This window comes from Castor canadensis, chromosome 9 (genome assembly GCF_047511655.1).
Source record: "Castor canadensis chromosome 9, mCasCan1.hap1v2, whole genome shotgun sequence".
Classification (NCBI taxonomy): domain Eukaryota; kingdom Metazoa; phylum Chordata; class Mammalia; order Rodentia; family Castoridae; genus Castor; species Castor canadensis.
Genome location: NC_133394.1, coordinates 148734732 through 148753251, shown reverse-complemented (window position 1 = coordinate 148753251; position 18520 = coordinate 148734732). Strand labels below are relative to the sequence as shown.

The following is an 18520-nucleotide window of genomic DNA, read 5'->3' as shown; positions in this document are numbered from 1 at the left end:
GGGCCAGACTGCTGGGAACTCTCCCACCCAAGCTCTCTCCTGCTGAGAGGCGAGAGTCACAGATCGTTCTCTTCTGAGGCCACTGGGAGTGGTAGGAAATTTGCCACTGCTGTCTAAACAAGCATCTCCTGTAAACTTGTCAAAGCAAACAAAAAAGTACCAGGGCTTCATATCAGGGTATACATGATTAAGACAGTGCACCTAAATCAAAAAATTTTCCGGTGGAATTCAATCACCAGTGTTGTGTAGAATTATGCCTTATGTACTTCAAAAGCCTATCACACAGACAAGCTGTGTCATCAATAGCCACCTTGCCTAACACTTGAAATGAGAGGGCAGAAAAAAATCTCAGTTGCTTTATTTAACAAAATTTATGCCAACCTCTATATCTATATACAAGCGTGTTTCAAAACCAGAGCAGCAGACACACAAACTGTTAATACAGGATTTGTAATAATGCTTGACATGTCATAGAAAGTTTTGTTTCTGCTCTTCTAGACATTCACGGATTCAAAAGTTATTCCGACGGCTGAGCAGAATGACATCTTCATTTTCTGGGATGGCTTATGTAAGTACTAACGAAAAAGGGAGCGGGCTCTTGAGGGTTAATAAACTCTGTTCAGTTGAGTTCAACAAACAGCACTTGGCCCATGACAGCGTTCACAAAATGTTTCGGATTGGGGCTAAAAATGTGAATAAAATATAATCTATTAAGACTACAGAGTCAGTGGCTTTTTGAAAATTTTTACCCTACTTGCCTATATCATAAATATAACAAGGTCATCTCATTTCTGGTTCCCAAAGAAAACCTACCTTAAAAAATAAGCTTAAAATAACTTTGTTAGTACTAATAACAAAATGTAGTGACTGGAGATCCTTCAATCTCAAGGTGAGAGTATGCAAATAGGCAACATAGTTCTGCCTCTATCTATTTCCTCCAATTGTGTTAGAAATGGGTTTACTTCATGGCACTTAACTACATGTCAACAAGCTATTTTCTACAGCTATTCACTTGGGGAAGACAAGCCACTTTTGGCTTTCCCATGTTTATGACTTCCAGGAACCCTTTTAACTCCTTAGAAAGTATTGTAGTTCTGAAAATCCTCAAAAGCTTTGCTACATACTCTACTCACGAAATTCAGCTCCACACAGGTACTCAAGTTGTGTTTTATATAACACTTAAAAACAGCTGATGCTGTGAAGTGTAACTATTTCACACAGACACTAATACTCTGACTCCATCCATGGCCAGCTCTCGGCCCAGACATTCAGGAAAAAGCTACAAAGCAGGGAGGCATAGAAGGAGCAACGTGTAAAGCATCACAAGCCTTTCCTTCTCCTCCTAGGTCTTAGACTTCTTTCATGCTGGAGGGTACAAATGTGCACACGGATCAGACTTCAGAATGCTCTCTGTTATGTGGTGAAGTGGTACACGAAAATGCATTTGCCATCAAGCACCAAATAAAATGCACAAAGAGTAAATGTAATAATAAAATGACCCATAGGGGTTTTCTACTCCTGTTTGTTCATATAAATGAGAACCCAACATTTACTGTGCTTTCATTTTCTAAAAATGAGATCAAACCATTGTAAAAATGTACTTCCAAAATAAATTTTCTAAAATATAAAAATGTTTTCCATTCTCCCAGCTCACATATCATTATAAAATAAGAAACCAGAAAAATTAACTCTTGCAGTTTTCATATGGTAAAAAATATGTATATGTGCACACACATATGTAAAATTTTTAAGTTTCAATAAAAATTAATTAATGTATTGAATTATACCTAAGAAATGCTGCTAATTTGTAATGAGAACAAACTTCAGGAGTACAATCCCATCTATCAGAGGATAATGTAAGACTTTCTCTTACGAAAATTGAAAACTGGGTCTCCACCTGACCATCCAGTAAGTCAGAAATCACTGATGTCATTTTCAGACACAACAACTCCTTAGTTCTCCTCACTGCATCAATAAATCCCAAGGGAGGATAGTGCCCAAAGGGAGGCTGCCTATGCCATCTGTGCCCTTCATGAAGGGCAGTGTCCAGCTACCTGGGCAAGTGAGGACTAAAATCCAATCTTGAGCTCCATTTGCCAAGCCACCTATCTGCCTGAGAAGCTATTCATATACAAGGGCGGGCTCTCTCCTAATGTGCACAAAGGTGCCCTATAGGTCAGTGACAGTCCTGATACCTGCTGTAAGACAGGAGTGAAAGTTCTCCCAGCAATGGTGAACAAGAGGAAAGTTTGAGTGTGGCAAGGTAAGTGGGACAGATTGTTACTGCATTGAAGAGCAGGGATACTGTTCCTGTAACAGCAAAGACAGTGAGGGGTTTCCATTTTGTGGATTTCTTCCAGTTTTGAATAATTTCATGAGGAACAACAATACTTCCAGGGCTCAAAGACACAGATGGGAGTGTCAAGAGTGGGGTGGAGAGGCTGTCAAATTCCACAGGAGGCCTGTTCATAAAGAGAGGCAGAGAGGGAGTAGAATCTGACCTTGGGAGCAGTGTCTGTGACCCCTGTGACCAAGAAGAGCAGGCAGCATCCATCTATTCACAGGTGAGTGCCCAGATGAAGACTAGGTCACAGTATGCCTCTCTCACAGCCTACTTCACTAGCGTACCTGGCCTGGCTCCCCAAGGTTTGTCTGAATTGTAAGAAGTCTGCGCCTTCCCATCTTAAGATGGCAACCTAATTTATGCTTGTTGGAGCATTAAGGGCAAAGGGGAGGCTTAATTTTATATATTTTCTTTCACAAAGGCACATTCCCTATTATCACAAATCAAGATACTTTAAAAGAGAGCAAGAGCTAAATACTTGTTTTCTTTCTCCTCCTAAAAAAAATTCAGGCAAACTTTTGGAATCATTCTTTCAAATAGCCAACAAAAGCAAAACTAGTGCTACACAGAACACTTAGGAGTATTAGAGTGGGCGGGGATTAAAAGGGGTAGCTATTTTTGTGGAAACAAATGTTAAGGTAAGAAGTAGAAACACGATTTCCATTATTTGGTACGTACCAAATACTCGGGAGAGAACTTTAAGCAAAAGCAGATAACTAAACTGTCGCTTTAATTCTTCAGTAGCATTTGCAGGAGTGCGTGTCAAACATTCGAAACCAGCCCCTCTGAATGGAGTGGGAAAGACTTGTATGACTCAGAAAAATGAGTACTAGACACAGCCAGGTCTCAGATCACCGGGCATCTGTGAAGGTGCCACTTCCTTCCTCCAGAAAAGCGTATGTGCATCCACCTGCAGGCACAATCTCAGGAGCCACTAACGTGTCTCCCGGGCCAGTCACCGTGTCAGGTAAAGCTCCCAGCACTACTGCCGGGGATCTGAAGGGCCCGGTCCTCATTCCTACTGTCTGCACTTCTACTGAATCTGGGGGTGGGGACCCCAAACCACAAAAACTAAAAGAAAAACAATTTGCTTCAAAGACCAACTTTTACTCATTTGCCCCTGGAAGACAGAACGTCCCAATCCCTGGTCGCCTCGATCAAATGCCTCTGGCCGTGACTCATCCATTCCTCCTGGTCTTCATACAGCCGCCCACAAAACCAGCACTTAAATATACACTGCGACGAGTCATCGGGCAAGGCATCCACCACCTGGTAGTTATTTTTGTGAACTTTCTTCAGTTTCATCTTCAGCATCATTTGCCTTTTCAGCTGGTTGGCTTCCTCTACGTTCTGGTAGGTCAGCCGCAGGTGATGGCGCCGGATGCCCAGCTGACATCGCGTCCGCTCTGACAGGACAACTTTGAGCACGTTGCCTTTGTACTTGTTGATTACCTTCATCACATTGGTCACCTCGGGTGAGTCCACATCGGGATGATTTAACACAATGACTGGCTGGTTCCGACGGGGACATTTAATCAGCTGATCAGGTTTAGCTGCTATCAGTCGAAGCTGTCTTGCAACCTGAAAAATGGAAGGATCCTTGAGACAGCGGCTAGGGTCAGCCTGACTCTTGCTTTTCTTCTTGGATGAGCTGACCTGCTTGGCCTTATTCCTGCTGACAGTCAGACTTCTGGACAGCAGCCTCCCTGGCTTGGTCCAGTCACTGCTTCCTTGCTGCCCGTGCACAGGGCCAATTTTCTTAGGGGCAGTGCTACCAGTGGCATCCTCCTTTCTCAGTTTAGGCCGAAGAGATGGCTCCAGACTTGGGTACATGTCTACTGGCCCCCTTTCACTCATCACAGGCTGCAAGTCTGAATCTGTCTGCTTCACAGAGCAGAATGTTGCTGGTTTTGGTAAGTGTGCTTCGCTGCAGGGGATGCTGACAGGTTTGTCACAGGTAGCCTCGATGATGTGAGCATCCTCGGAGGAGTTCAGGACCCTGAGCACAGCCCCTTTGGGGATCAGCACTGGAGTGGCAACATGAGTCTTCCTGGTCACTCTGTTTTCAGGTCTCCCATCACTGCCCTTGGCAAACTGTGGGTAGATCTGCGGAATAAGTTGCTTGCTGTCAGTGACCTCATTTTGAGGTTTTTGGAGAGGACCCATGGAAGGGCCAGGGCCAGTAAGTGACACACTAATTTCCTGAATACTTTCTGGAGATGATTTCGAAGTTACCTTTGATGCTTGCCCTACAGAACGGCGATGTGCACTGTTTGCAGACAAGGATGAGGGCTTGCCACAGGATTCAATTAACTGAGCGATTTTTCTGCGCAACAGTTCAATTGACTTGATTTTGGATGTTGAACTATTCCACTTAATGCCCTCTGGGATGTTTTCAGATCCAGAACTCAGAGAAAATACTGATGAAATGACTGGCCCATCATACGTGTCGTTAGTCCTCACAGGATCCTTCAGTTCTACAAGCTGATCACCAGGCTGTTGGGACCTAACTCTGTCTTCTCCAGCAAGGTTTATGTGTAAATACTCACTTTTTTGTGAAGAGGAAATATGGCCCATGTTGGACACTGCTTTGTTTTCCTCTGTCTGGTTATCTTCCAGCTTTCTACTAGAGGAAGCCATTTTTACAGGAATACTGATCTGACTTCTGGATTCTAAGTCATTCTTACTTATGGGCAGGAAGCCCTTTTCTCCAGAGAAGGAAATGGTAGCAGGCGATGCAGCAAGAGGAAGTAAATGCTGGGAGTCACTGTGTGAAGTTCTTCCATCTTCAGCAAAGGAAACCGCAGCTTTACATGGAAAAGGGTTCAAGGCCACTCCGAGACCACACAAAGCACTGTTTTTTCCTACAGAGGCCGGAGAATGACCTTTTAAGGCAACAGAAGGGTGAGCAGTTCTATGTGAATACAAGGTATGTTTTTTCTGCAAATCCCTAACTGTATCAGGACTGAGAAAGGATTCTCTATGGTTGTGCACACTAGAATTTGACATGAAGCAGTCATAAGACCTTACCCATTTCACATTTTTAAGATGTTTCTGAACTGAAGATTGAAGATCACCAATGCCCACAAGTTCTCCGACATTCCCTTCAATCCTCAGTGACTTTGTCTTTTCTGCCGAAAGTACTTTTCCTCGTTCATTGGAGCCTGTCTCTTTAATCAGCTCAGCATTCCCTCCATCACCACCACCAGCTTCAAGACGAGTATTTTCTTCCAGTGGGAACAGTTTCAGAACAAGCTGCTGGGTGCCATTGACGACCTTCACGTCTATCAATTGCGCTAGGCAGTTTGCAGGGACAACCAGCTCTGCTGGTGCCACAACAGTTAAGGGCATGCCTGGCTGCAGGGGCTCTTTGGCAGGGGATAGCACTTCCACTTCCACATTTTTGTTCCCCGACAGACTGACTTCTTTCGACTCAGATCCGGTCATTTTATTCGGAATACACACTACATCTTTTTGGTATTCCTTCGGGTCTGGTAATAGCACAATACCGTGCATTCTGTCTTTATTTGCGTGGAGAGAGAATCTTGAAAGCTGATCGGACAACTTATGCTGAAATGTAGCCCCTGGATTGGGAACCTTTAGGAGCTCTGCGTTCTGCTTTGAAACACTGGTTCTTTTCGGCTCCAGCTTGGCAATAGTTTTGAGAGGCCGTTTAGCACCTGCCCTCTCGTGGACTCTCTTCCTGTGCTTGACAATGTAATCATTCCTAATAGCACCATAGTCACAATACTCACACTGATATGGAAATATGCCTGTATGCTTCACCAAATGCCTCTGAAACTCTCCTTTTGTGTATGAAATGTAGCTGCAGTGAGAACAGATGAATTTAATCTCTTCATGTTGAAGTGTGTGCTTTTTGTACTGCAGGGGGTCCTTTGTGGAAAATCGACACTTATCACAATAGTATTTGCCTGGCTTAAAGTTCCTTACCTTAAATTTGTTATTGACAGGACTTGAGATGGTTTCCATTTTATTTCCGACATGAGTAGCACTGGGATTACTGTTCACAAAATGAAATTGGGGAGGAGCCACGTGAAGGCTGCATTTAAAGCAGACATATCTGTCTTCCGTTTGGCTTTGCCCAGTGCCCTTCTTCAAATCTTGAGGAGGGATTTTGTGTGTGATTTTGCACTGCACACAGGTCGCAATGGTCATCATGGCAGCCTCTGCCTCTGAGCCTTGGTACAAAAGGTTTTGTGGTTCTTGTCTATCTGGCCGAATTGCTCTATCAGAATTAGGCTGTTTGGGAGACATGGTCAAGGAATTGTGTCCACCATTCATTTGTGTAGTATACAACTGTTCTCCGATATCCTTCATCTTCTTTATTTGCATTTCTAAAAAGAGCTGATTGAAATTCAGAAAGATCTCGCAGGATGAAATTCTCTGGAAGTGCCCTTCACCGTGTTTTGTGGTTGGCAGAGGTGCAGCAGATACTTCCTGGGCAAACGCTCAACCATTGTTGTGCACCACCACCATGATCCACAGTGACTGCTGGCAGTTCTCTGGTATTCCAGGCAACACTGCAGGGAAAATCCAAAGCATGATAATTAGAGCAAGAACTTAGTGTCTAGCTGAATCATTACTCATTCACACTGTATTTTAATGGCTTTGGGAATTTTATGCTAAATCTAGACACAGGTCTTAAACGTGCATTATAGTAACATCTAACACAACTGAAAGCAAGTGTAAACTAAAAACATTTTCAAATCGCCTCCTAAAAAATCACTTTGGACCAACCATGACCAGGGATACCAGAGAAAGGACATCATAGCAGTCATTCAGAATAGCCTCTGGTTAGCGAAAGTTATTTAAGTGTTAGTGAGCACATTCTAGGAACTTCATCGGTGTAATTTCCTGTTAGTCTCTAAGAGCCTTGTATGGGACAGTGTCAGTTCAGTTTTTAATGCGTGAGTTACTAAGTGATGCATTCACATTTGCTTCTGTATTACAATTTATGATTAGCTTGGATGCTGCCTCTCACTCACACACTCAATTTGTTTTTGCAAGTTATAAGAAGCCAATGAAAGTGACAATATTAAGAACACAAAAATAAATATTCCTTTGACATCTTACTGACCTGCTACCAAGTGCCAGAAGACAGGGCTCAAAAGTGAATCAGTCACCACCCTTAGGTGCATACACGACAGTGGGGAAGCAGGTCGCCTATTTAGCTGACAAATGGTGGTAAGTGACTGGAGAAGAACCAGCACAAAGCAAGGCAAGAGGGCAGGAAGTGTGTATGTGAGGAAGGTGGAGGACTGGAGTGTGGAGGTGAGCATGGCCAGGAAAGACCCTTGCTGGGTGAGTCACATCGGTGTGGACACCTGGAACAAACAGGGAGTGAGCCTATGGGTATTCAGGAAAAAGGGAGTGTCAGTCAGAAAGGTCTATGAGAAGTGGAGCAGGTACACTTGTGGACTGAGCAAGGGGTGAAGGCTGCAGAAGTGGGAGGGGGAAGGCAGGAATGGGCAAGGAAGATTACAGTAGAGTCTGGCAGCAATGCGGCTTTTCCCTACCACAAGAACACAATGTGACCTGAGTTATATTCCAACAACAGCCTGTGATTGCTGAGAAAGGTCAAGAGTCTGTGAGGGACAAAAATGGCAGCAGTGAGACCATGAATGACTTGGACTGGGGCAGTAGAGGTGACATATGTGTTCTAGAGCAACTAAGTCCCCCAATACTCACACAATATGTGTTACACAGTGAGTACTTTTTATATAATTTTTAAAGACGCTTCTTTTTTCAGCATACACAGAGCTAGGAGCCAAACAAAAAGCATTCTTGTTAGAAATCTGCTAGAGGCCTTTCTTTTTTGACAGAGCGCCGAATCCTAACCACTAGACCACCAGGGAACTTAGGCCTTTCTTTTTTGAGCTGGAGGTGAAGTGGGGTGGGGACACATGTTTTGAACCTCCATTTTTAATCTGGCAATTAGAATTAAGAACATTTATGCAACCACCATCCCCCAGAGCCCCGATGACTAAAATTCTAAAGATCACAGGCATTTGGAATTTTAAAGCCAGAGGCTCACAGAGAAATGCAGAAAGTGTTTGCTGGGCAATGGACAGCAAAATGAGGGAGAATCAGTGTCTTTCTTCCGGAACAGGCTATCAAGCCAAGAGCCACACAAAGCTACACCGAGAGGCCAGTTTTGGGGGAGCAGAAAGGTGCCTCTGTGGGGTTAGAAGAAACAATTGTTGCATATTCAGATCCTGCAGTTCTGAAAAGCAACAACAGAATGACTTGATGACAACCTATATTTTCTTCTGTGTTCTCTTCCTGAAACACAGCTGCCTTCTTGAAAAGCAATTTCCAGATTCCCATCAGGCCCTGATGACATGTGGGGACTTCCTCACTTTCCCCACTGCAAGAGGGGTGTTTACCCAGGCATAAAGCAGACAGAGGCCAGGGGGTTGCAAGGTGCTGTCCACTGCCTCCATGTTCAAACAGAGACCTATGCTATGGGATCATAACAGAGAATAGGACACACAAATGTCTCCAACTGGTAACAGATGACACAGGCAGACAGGACTTTCTATTCCACTGCACTTCTGGTATAGACAACAGGTAGACCTTCTGAAGAAGCAGATATGTTCCTCATTTGTAAATTGGTTTTAGTGAAGAGAGACAGAAGTGACACCAAGAATTTCTGCCAGGCATCAAGTGAACATCAAGCAAGCTACTTGTCTGCTTGTCTACAAAATGCAAAGTTGGCCTCGTGGTTTCTAGGCCCAGCCTGACTGTGCTGATTCTTGATACCACAGACTTTTATCACTTAAGAGTGTTACTGTCGTCATGGTCACATGGGCATTCTCACCAAGCCAAGCCAGAAGCCACAGCTGCAAGAAGGGTCTGAGAAAACCACAGGCCCAAAGAACACGGAGACTGAAGTCAGACAGAACCAGTAAATCTGAATCTAGAGAAGCTATGTTCCAAGCCTGGTGATACTAAGTCTAGGAAGAGAGGGAGAGCAAGAGACACTTACTTGTAAAAAAGCACCAGGTCATCCTGATGAAAAGCCAGCATTTGAAATTACCTGTTAAAGCTCCCGGGGAGCTTCACCAACTGACCACAGTTGGTGCTCTAAACACCAAACTCCTGCCCTCTCTAGGCAGCGAATATTATTTTTGCTTTGTTTTCACTGTCAACAACTGACCCTAAATGGAACTGAACTGTCCTGTGACTGTCTTTCTTCTCTCCTGACTCGGGTTGTGGAAAACAATCACTGTCACGGGCCAGTTATTAATCCGAACCTCCCTTCCCTTCATCTGGCAGTCCTCTGCTTTCTCTCAACTGTGTTCCAAAGATCTGCATACCAATCAATATGTAAATCTCTGCTCTCATTTACCAGCCCCATAATCTAGAGACAGGGAAAGGGAGAAAGGGAGGGAGGGAGGGAGAAAGAGAAAGAAAGGGGGCAGGAGAGAGACACACAGGAGAGAGAGAAGAAAGTAATTTACTTACGTTAACTCACCCTGGCACAACTTGCTTGTCAAGTGTTTCGGCGGTTACGCACATTAGTAAGTACATCAATTCTAAGTAGTTCTCAAACAGAATCAAATGACAAGATCCTCTATTTGAAGAATCATCCCAACCAGCACTACATCTGTACGTTTTTATTTCATATTCCCCAGCCGCTAGGATTCTTCAAAAATTTCAGCAGTTTGGCTATTTTCTCTACAGGTCCTTTAGAAACTTGGAGGTGTCGTTCCTTCTCAAACTTTAAATAGACCCAACAGTAAGACTGAGATGATCAGCAAGAAGTAGAGAGCACCCTGAAGAAGTCCTCTGGAAGTCAGGTCAGCTCGAAGGGTCTGAGGAATACAGCCTGCCGGAACTCTGCAGAACTACTTAAGCAGTTCCAGATGCTCCTAAACTTACAACAACCCAACAAACGCACCACAAACCAAAGTCAACTTAAACCTGCATCTGAATATGCCTACAGCACATCACAGTGTAGCCTGCTTACCTTAAACAGGCTCAGATCCTTTCATTAACCTGTAGTTGGACAAAATCATCTAGCTAAAGCCTACTATTTTATAATAAAATGCTGAACACAGCATTGATTTTTACACTGAGTGGGAACCCAGGCTCACAGGAGCTTCGTAATACTGTAACAGTAACATACCACACATTACTAGCCTGAGAAAAGAACAAAATTCAAAATTGGGAAAAAAAAAAAAAAAGACCCCCCCCCCAGCATGGCTTCTGCTGAGTGCATACTGTTTTTGCAACACCACAGCCACGAAACTGTATGAGCCATCTTAAGTCAAGAACCATTTGTATTTTCAATTAAGAATCCACAGGAGCAGGCTGGCGAAGGCGCTCAAGTGGTAAAGCTACTGCTTAGCAAGCTTGAGGCCCACCAGTTCAAGCCCCAGTACCGCAAATAAAAAAACAAAACAAATCCATAGGAGCAAGTCCTAATGTGAGCATGAGGCTGTGATCCAGGGACAGGACCTGTGAGCCCTGGGTGAATTGTGTCACCGGTTTAGGAGGATCTGCTTCACTTCTGAACTAAATAATGCGCTGTTACTACACTGCCACTTCCCTAGTAGAAATGATGGGAGGTTTCCTCAAAACAAACAAAATTCTCTCTGACCTTTGCCACTTTTGTGGCTAGCTGTAGGGGGGAAATAGCTCAGAGACAACACTCAAGACAAAGGTCACTCCAAGAAAAGGCAAATGGAAGCAGAAAGATGGCTTTGATGTTGGCATGTACATGTGACTGAGTGTGGCTGCTGGAGCTCAAGTGGTATGGCACCTGAGCCTGTGCGAGGCCCTGCGTACAAGCCTCAGTACTGCAACAAATAAGTAATTAGAAAAATTTACATGTGACTAAGAGCTCTAGGCCCCTATTTCCTACATACAATGCCCTCTAGTTAGTTCAGTTCATCTCCAAGTACAACCACCTGTGAAGCTCTCGGCAAGCCACTGCTCAATGGACTGGCGACCAAGGACTACAGAAGACAACATGGACAGAGGCTTGCATGGGTGCCCTTGAGTGCACTGAGGACACTACCAATACTGGTGTTGGAGTTCACCTGCCTTCCAAATGTACAAGTTCCTCACAAAAGTTGGGCATCTAACCTAGGCTAGAAACATACCTTTTGGTCTTTTCTCTTTTCTTTCTCTCAACTTTGGAGGTCTCTCAAGGACACAGAAATATTTATTGTTGTTAACTCTGTGTCCATTTAACATTCAGGTATCTGTTTTCCATAAATTATTTGGCAGCATAGAGAGAGCTTTTTACTGTAGGATTAGCTACATAAAAGGCGAAGATGACTGCTATGCCTAGAGAGAAGCAGCAGGCTGTGTCACAAGCCTGCCCTCTGTCCTGTCTGGTCTTTCCTCTACGGGTGGGTGGGGGCAGGAGCCCTAACTGCATGCATGCACCTAAGGTAGGCCTTCTTTTACCCTGAGTGCCCATGCCTTGAGTTCTTAAACACTTACTACGAAGGGCTGGCAGAGTGGCTCAAGCGGTAGAGCGCCTGCCTGGTTAAGAATGAGTTCAAACCCCAGTACCACAAAAAAACAAAAGCATCTTAAACACTTCTCATGAAGACACAAGGGAATAAATAAATAGTTTGGAAGAAGCCAGGTCCATGATACAGAGGGCTGTAAAACCAGGAAAGGTTGCCTAAGTTCATATTAAGAAGGAAGCAGCTAACTTCCAAATGCTGGAAATGACTAATGTCTAATGGAAGAGAAGTGACAAAGTCATATTTAAAGCTAGTCCAGGTGTGTGACCAGAGCAAACCGCATCCTCACCTGTAAAGCACAGCTATGGGGTCTATGCCAGATGGCCACCTTACAAATGAATGTGCTAATGAAAATAAAAGTGCTTGGATAAGCTGCTGCCACATCAGAAGCTGTCAAACATACTACTTTCCATTTTTAATGAAGAATATGCCAAGCACCTAAACAGTCAGAGGGACTAAAATACAGGTTTCTTAGGTTCCTGACAACTGCTCTTTCCAGAACATACGCTGAATCTCATTTTATAACTTTAATCATATTTGTTCCACTCTTGGCCTGAAAGGGATTTCCTCTTGAGGCCAAACCACCCATCGGCTTTAGTGGCAAAGGGGCTGCCAGCTGCTTACATTCACCATGGGAAAGAATGTCATTGTGGGGGGACACACTGAACTCTGGGGTTAAAAGTCATCTAGTTACTACCTGCCTTCTCCTCACTCTCTTGTCTTGACCCTTAGCCACACTGTGAAACAGCCCTGGAGCAAATGAATGCTAGGTGTCCGATCACAGATATACAGCATGTCAGTCTTGGTTGACTGGCAAAATGTATCCTTTTTGGATGGAGAAGCACACCTAAGCAGCTTTTGCAGGCAGATATTCTGACCAGAAATCCCCTTTGCATGGAGCTGCTCCCACCTCCTTTGCTTGGGCAGGTATATAGCTCCTGTCCCGGTGAAGACCAAAGGGAACGAAGCTGGAAGTCTGCAGTTCAAACTCTGACTGTTTCTTATTTGCTGGGTCTTGAATTCTCACTATTCACTGCTGGGCAAGGAAACAGGCTTATCATCAAGGTTGAGGGATGATTAGGAGAAGATAAGGTATAAAGACCTCAGGCCATGGCACGGCCACTCAAAAACTGTACCAATGCTTTCCCTTTGTCTATTTGGGGGTGTGGGGGGGAGCAGCAGCCTTTTCTAACTACCCAGTCCCAAGTGACCCAAATTTGAACACAACTCAAACCCAGAGTGCCCAGGAGCAGAGTGACCCTGGGTCAGGAAAAATCTAACACTAAACATGGAAACTGCAACTACCTCCTCAGTAGGACATTTACAAAACTGTTGCCTCAATAAACGCTTTGATAATCAATCAATGAATCAGTTGAACTGGATGGGAAAAGGCTCTACTAGGCAACAAGGCCAATACAGCACTGTAATCCTTCTGCTAACCTACCCTGCACGCACAAGCGCAGAATGGCAACTGACTGCCACCTCAATGACAAAAGAGCCTGACATACACACCACCCAAGGCACCCTACAGAAATCAAGTGTATGGCTTGGGCAACAGAATGGTACAAAAAGGCTGCGAAAATAATGACCGTGGGATAAGAAGAACAATGTTCAAAATCTAGGTCTTTGACTTACTAGGTAGCTGTCTGATTTCTGACTTTCAACCTAACTGAGCCTGGCTTCTCTTACCGGTAAAAGGAAATAATGCCTTACTGGCATAGTTTTATATGTAAAGAAATATTAAGGAGCAGACAGTATGTTTTATGGTATTATGTGTGTATATACATTTATGCACACACACTTATAAACAAGGTGTATTCTAAGCAATATTACAAAATTCTATTTTGAAACATAAAAAGTGACTTCAGGTCTCTAAAAATGAAGGTCACACACTTTACTATTTCTCTCCCTTTTTTGCCTCAAAACAAAAACAGAATTTTGAAAATGAAAAGAAATACTTCCCCCTACACCATTGGGACCTTAGCCTTGGCTACACTAGGGCAATCCTTGTCAGGATGGGGCCAAGACTTTTTAAAGGGAGCCTGGGGAATAATAAGTTACCTTACTGCACACCGGAATCACCCCTGGGCTTGCCTGGGCCTCATCCCCAAAGGCTCTACTTTAATTGGGAAGGAGGTGAGGATGGGGTGCAGTCCAGACACTGGGCGGGGGGGTTTCAAGACCCTCCCAGATGATTCTAGTACATAGCCCAGGAAGAGAAGCACCTGAATTCAGGTACAGGCGACATGAGAATGGCAGGAATAATGTAACATCCTATATAGTACTTCATGCTGGAGGTGGGGCAAAACCACTGCCTTGGGATTATAATGGGTGCCTAGATAAGCAGACTCAGGGTTCTAACCTTGCCTAGTTGTGTGACCTTCAAAACATCATTGATGCTCTCCACAAGGTGTGTAGTGATGGATCCTTGGAACTTGAATGTTCCTGGTGGTGCCAGGCCTGGCCAAGTATAATATACACACCAGGACTGTTATCCACGTACCTGCCACGAGCTGCTGTCCCTACCGAATGTGACTGGCTGGGAGAAGGAAATGGGTGGCTTTGGTGAGGATTCCTACATCAGGGAGCTGACCAGGGTGCTTTCAGTGGCTGCTGCTTGTCAATGCCTGAGCACCTCTGTCCCAGGCATGTGGCAGGGTGCCTGCAGAAGCAGATTCAAGTGTTACCTGGGCACTCCTCAAAGCAATCCTTCAATTACCTGCTTCTTTTGAGGGAATGGGCTTGGAGAATGTGGCTTTTCTAGGTCACAGAGACTTGGAGAGAGCAGCAGCAGCAGAAGCAGCAGCTGGCATCCGATCTAAACTCTGTTCTGTTACCCTGCTGTGTGCTGTAAACGGAAGTCACGGTCAGGATCCCAGCTTCTTGAGTACTGTCCTTGCCAGGAGCTGGCTGCAGATGTGAGTCAAGTGTGGCAAGTCTCCTGGGCTCTTCCTTCCCTTAAGGCTTTCTCTCCTCAGGCACCAAGGGCCTTTAGGCTGAGGACTTCCGGCCCTGCTGTAGGTGACTATGCTCAGACCCCTGGGCTGCATAGACAGGCCTGCAACAGAAGCCAGACACTTGGGTTTAAGTCCTGGAGCTGCACAGCTGTGCTTTCTTGGACACATTTCTTCTAGAAAATAAAGGGAATGAGCCCCAGAAGTGCTTCTTGGGCACTGGTGTGTGGTAGTTACCCTAGGAGTTAAGAAAAAAAAAATTCCCAGAATTCAAGTGACCCAAAGAACTAGATGATTTTCCATTAAAATTCTTCCCTGGTGATTATGGTACCTCCCAACCTCTACCCCATGATAGGAATATCTGGATTAAAAGATCACCTGCTTTTTTTTTTTTTTTTGTCAGCAATGGGTTTGAACTCAGGACCTCATACTTGCCAAGCTGGTGCTCTTACTGCTTGAGCTACTCCACCAGCCCAAGATTACCTGCTTTTACTCCAAGGATAAATCCTGGAAACTGCAGCTGGCTGGGTCTGCATATATGAACAACAAAATGCAGTAGACAACAGGCAGTTTGAGACCATCAAGATTGGGAAAGTTCTCACTAATGAGGCTACTGCTTAACACAACCAGAGGCACAGGGCGTGGCCATGGAAGGCACTGAACATGGCTGGCTGGAAGGATGAGTGAATGAGAGAAATGGCAAACTTCCTAGTGACTGTAATAAAGTGGTTGCTTTTCCTCTTGCGCAAGCACTGCCCCAGACACTCTTACTTAAGGAGTGCCATCGCTAGATTTTTTAAAAAATCTACCTTAGTTTAGCATAACATCAGGGAAGCATCCCAATAAATAGCAATGCTCTTCCTTTGCTGCTTGGAAATTGCACTTGTAATGAATACTTCAAAAGTATTATTTTTAAAAGTTACTCAGACCCAAATTAAAAAAAAAATGCATCCTTGGTTAAAGATAGTATCATACAATTAAAAATCTGAATGCTCTAGTTGTACTCTGCCTAAGCTATGTAACAGTTTCTAAACAGTATTTTCTGGGCTTCCAGAACCCTTGGCTATTGTCTGCTGACCTGGACAGTCATGGGCTACGTTGAACTTTGCATATGTGACTCAGACAGCCACCAACACTCCCATGTTCCCTCTGTGTTCTTCTGTAGCCAAGTACTTCAAGCTGCTGGAGACCAAGCTTTTCTTCCGAGGTGATTTCAGTTCTAAAGGATAATGTTTTAAGGATTCCAACACATTACAGTTTAGCTGTGCAAGCTTCTGTTTTTAAACAGGACAAGGCTCTAGATTTCTCATTTTTTAACTTTATTTCGAGAAATTGTTCAACATCCTAGTTTTTAAAGCTAGAGGCATTTTAAAGAGATACGTTAAATACCCAACATATATATGGGGGGGGGGTGTCAATGTTTTCTTCTATTCTCTCCTTTGGCTTTTCCTTGTCGGTTAAGGGTTGAGCATTGTTCACTCTTTTGCATCTTTTCTCTGGTCTTAAATTGTCCTCCAGACCCCAAGCAACAAGATTTAAAAAAAAAAAGGTTGGGGCTGGGCGGTTCCACAAAAGGTGACATTAGCATTTGGAACTCAATGTCTCATCCTCGGGCCCCCTGTTCTCCCCACCCAGGCGGAGGTCCTCCGTGGACAGGGCACCCCGGACACCCTCTCCAACACTCCCAAGGAAAGACAATGCCAGTCTGTTTTTCAAGTTTATTGTCGGCACGGTCACACCGTGGACCTCATCCACCACGCGCCCACGTCGCACGGCGTGGCGCGGGAAGAGCGAGATTACATCGTGGTGTCCCGGGGGACGTCCCGGTCCCCTGCGGGATCGCGGTGGGGGTGTCTTCTGACTACTGAAAACCGACCGAAAAGCGTCAACGCTGGCCTCCGAGGCCCGCAGGAGGCTTTAAAAATGGCCTCCTTACGACACTTCCTGCTCGGAGTCGACCGGTAGGGATCCTCGGAGCGATGCATCATTTAAAACGCTGGGGGCGGGGACCGGCCGGCCGGCGACCGCGCAAAACGGCCCGCGCAGGACGCGTCGCGCTCGGTGCCCCCGCGCGGGGCGGCTCCGCGGGCCGCGGCGACACAAAGGCTGTGGGCGGGGGCGACACCCGCTCCGGCCGCCGCGTCCCGGCTCCCTGCCCGGCCCGGCCCGGCCCGGCCCGCCGCCCCCCCCCAACTCCCCCCCGCGCCGGGTCCGCGGCCTGTTACCCCGGCCGGCTCCTGACCCCGGCCCGCGAGGACCCCTCGCCCCCCGATGTCCCGGCCGCCACGCAGGCGAGGGGCGGCTCATGCACGCGGGGCCGCGGTCCCAACCCGGTGGTGCCCGCCCCGTCCCCGGTCCCCGCCTCCGCGACCCCCCGGGTGCGCCCAGTCTGTCCCGGGCACGCGGACCCGGGTGGGCCTCGCCCTCCCGATCAGCCACTCACCTGGCTGGCAGGTCCACCGTGCCAGGTCCCTACGGAGAGGCGTCTACACCGCCGGCCGCACACCGCCGCCGCTGCCGCCGAGCCTGCTGTAGGTCCCTACCCGGGGGGGCGGAGCCGGAGCGGCGGCGCGCGTGCGCAGTGCGGCGCGACTGCAGCGCCCAGGCCCGCGTCTGAGGTCCCTGAAGCCGCGCCGGTGCCAGCCCCGGTGCTGGCCTGGCTTCTGGGCTCTGCTCGGGGCTTCGATCACAGCCCCGCGCGTTCGCACCCACACTTAGGCTGCACGCTCAGCTGCCTGCTCTACAGAAGGAGACCGCATTGCGCCTCCCCGTGAGCCCAGCGCGCTTTGGTGAGCGCCTGCCGGGCCTCGGCGCCTTAGGGAGGCGGACTGGGTGCCTGCCCTCATGGAGCTTGTAGTTCTGCAGCCGGTGAGTGAAGTCAGAACAAAGGAGCTCAGGCTCTCAAGGCTTCAAATGCCTCCTCTTTGGAGAGCAACAGTGAAGGAGATGGCGCTGAAGTCTTGGGTTCGAATCCCACTCCTGTACATCGTAGCTGCTGGTGCTTAGACATAGAAGTCCCTTGACCTCTCAGAATTTCCGTGTTTTCATTTCCAAAGCTGGCGGAGATCATACTTGAGGACCAAAGCCTCATCTTGCGCGCAGGAGATTATGAGGGTCAGAGTGGACAACGATGGACAGACGTGGGACACTCTGCAGATGGTGTGCGCTTCTGTAGTACCGGCGCTCTGTTCCTGTCTCCTAGACTCCAATACGGTTTTCCCGGAACCCGTCCCCACTCCACATATGTACACCTGTGGTCTACAGTAAGAAAAACTTACCTAGCATTGAGCGTTTTGAGGACAGAAGTAAACCATACCGCCTGGCTCTCCAACTTCAGTGACTCCGATACTGCTCCTCACAAAATAAAACTGCTTCCCAGCGAGGACACATTGTGGCAGAGGAGCAGCGTCACCACAAGTGTAGATCCTCCAGGAATAACAGGTGAAGATTTATTTCTAAGCTCTGGAAGGCGGAAGGAGGCCCCTTCCTATAGGCAGTGGAGATCAGGTGTATAGACAGCGCGCACTGTGCTGCAGGGCGGAGATGCAGGGCTGCGACCATTCCTGGCATTCAGAAATGGAGTTCTGCCAGCCACAAGAGCAACCTCAGGCCGGGCAAGACCTCTGCACCTCAGAGCAGGAACCAGGCAGAGAATGTTAGTGCCTACAGCACCTCTTTTCCACCTCCTGTGAGGCAATCCTCTGGACTTCCTGATA

The 18520-nt window shown here is 46.5% G+C and overlaps 1 protein-coding gene across 3 annotated transcripts; it reads right to left on the bottom strand.

Moving 5' to 3' along the window:
* Nucleotides 1–342: 342 nt before the first annotated feature.
* On the bottom strand, nucleotides 343–17363 carry Znf518b (zinc finger protein 518B). 3 transcript variants are annotated; one of them, XM_074042615.1, is made up of 3 exons: nucleotides 17248–17351; nucleotides 14570–14908; nucleotides 343–6885 (listed from the first exon to the last, which is right to left on the bottom strand). In XM_074042615.1, exon 3 carries the CDS (start codon nucleotides 6695–6697, stop codon nucleotides 3455–3457), a length of 3243 nt encoding a protein of 1080 aa, XP_073898716.1. In that variant the 5' UTR covers nucleotides 6698–6885; nucleotides 14570–14908; nucleotides 17248–17351; the 3' UTR covers nucleotides 343–3454. The 3 variants fall into 3 exon arrangements, with proteins under 3 accessions (XP_073898716.1, XP_020033949.1, XP_073898717.1); XM_020178360.2 differs by lacking the exon at nucleotides 14570–14908 and having other exon boundaries at nucleotides 17248–17363; XM_074042616.1 differs by lacking the exons at nucleotides 14570–14908; nucleotides 17248–17351 and adding an exon at nucleotides 14354–14554.
* Between the last annotated feature and the right edge of the window lie 1157 nt (nucleotides 17364–18520).

Excerpts from the sequence above, each read along its gene's own strand:
- Znf518b (XM_020178360.2), bottom strand. The coding sequence starts at position 6,697 with ATGCAAATAAAGAAGATGAAGGATATCGGAGAACAGTTGTATACTACA.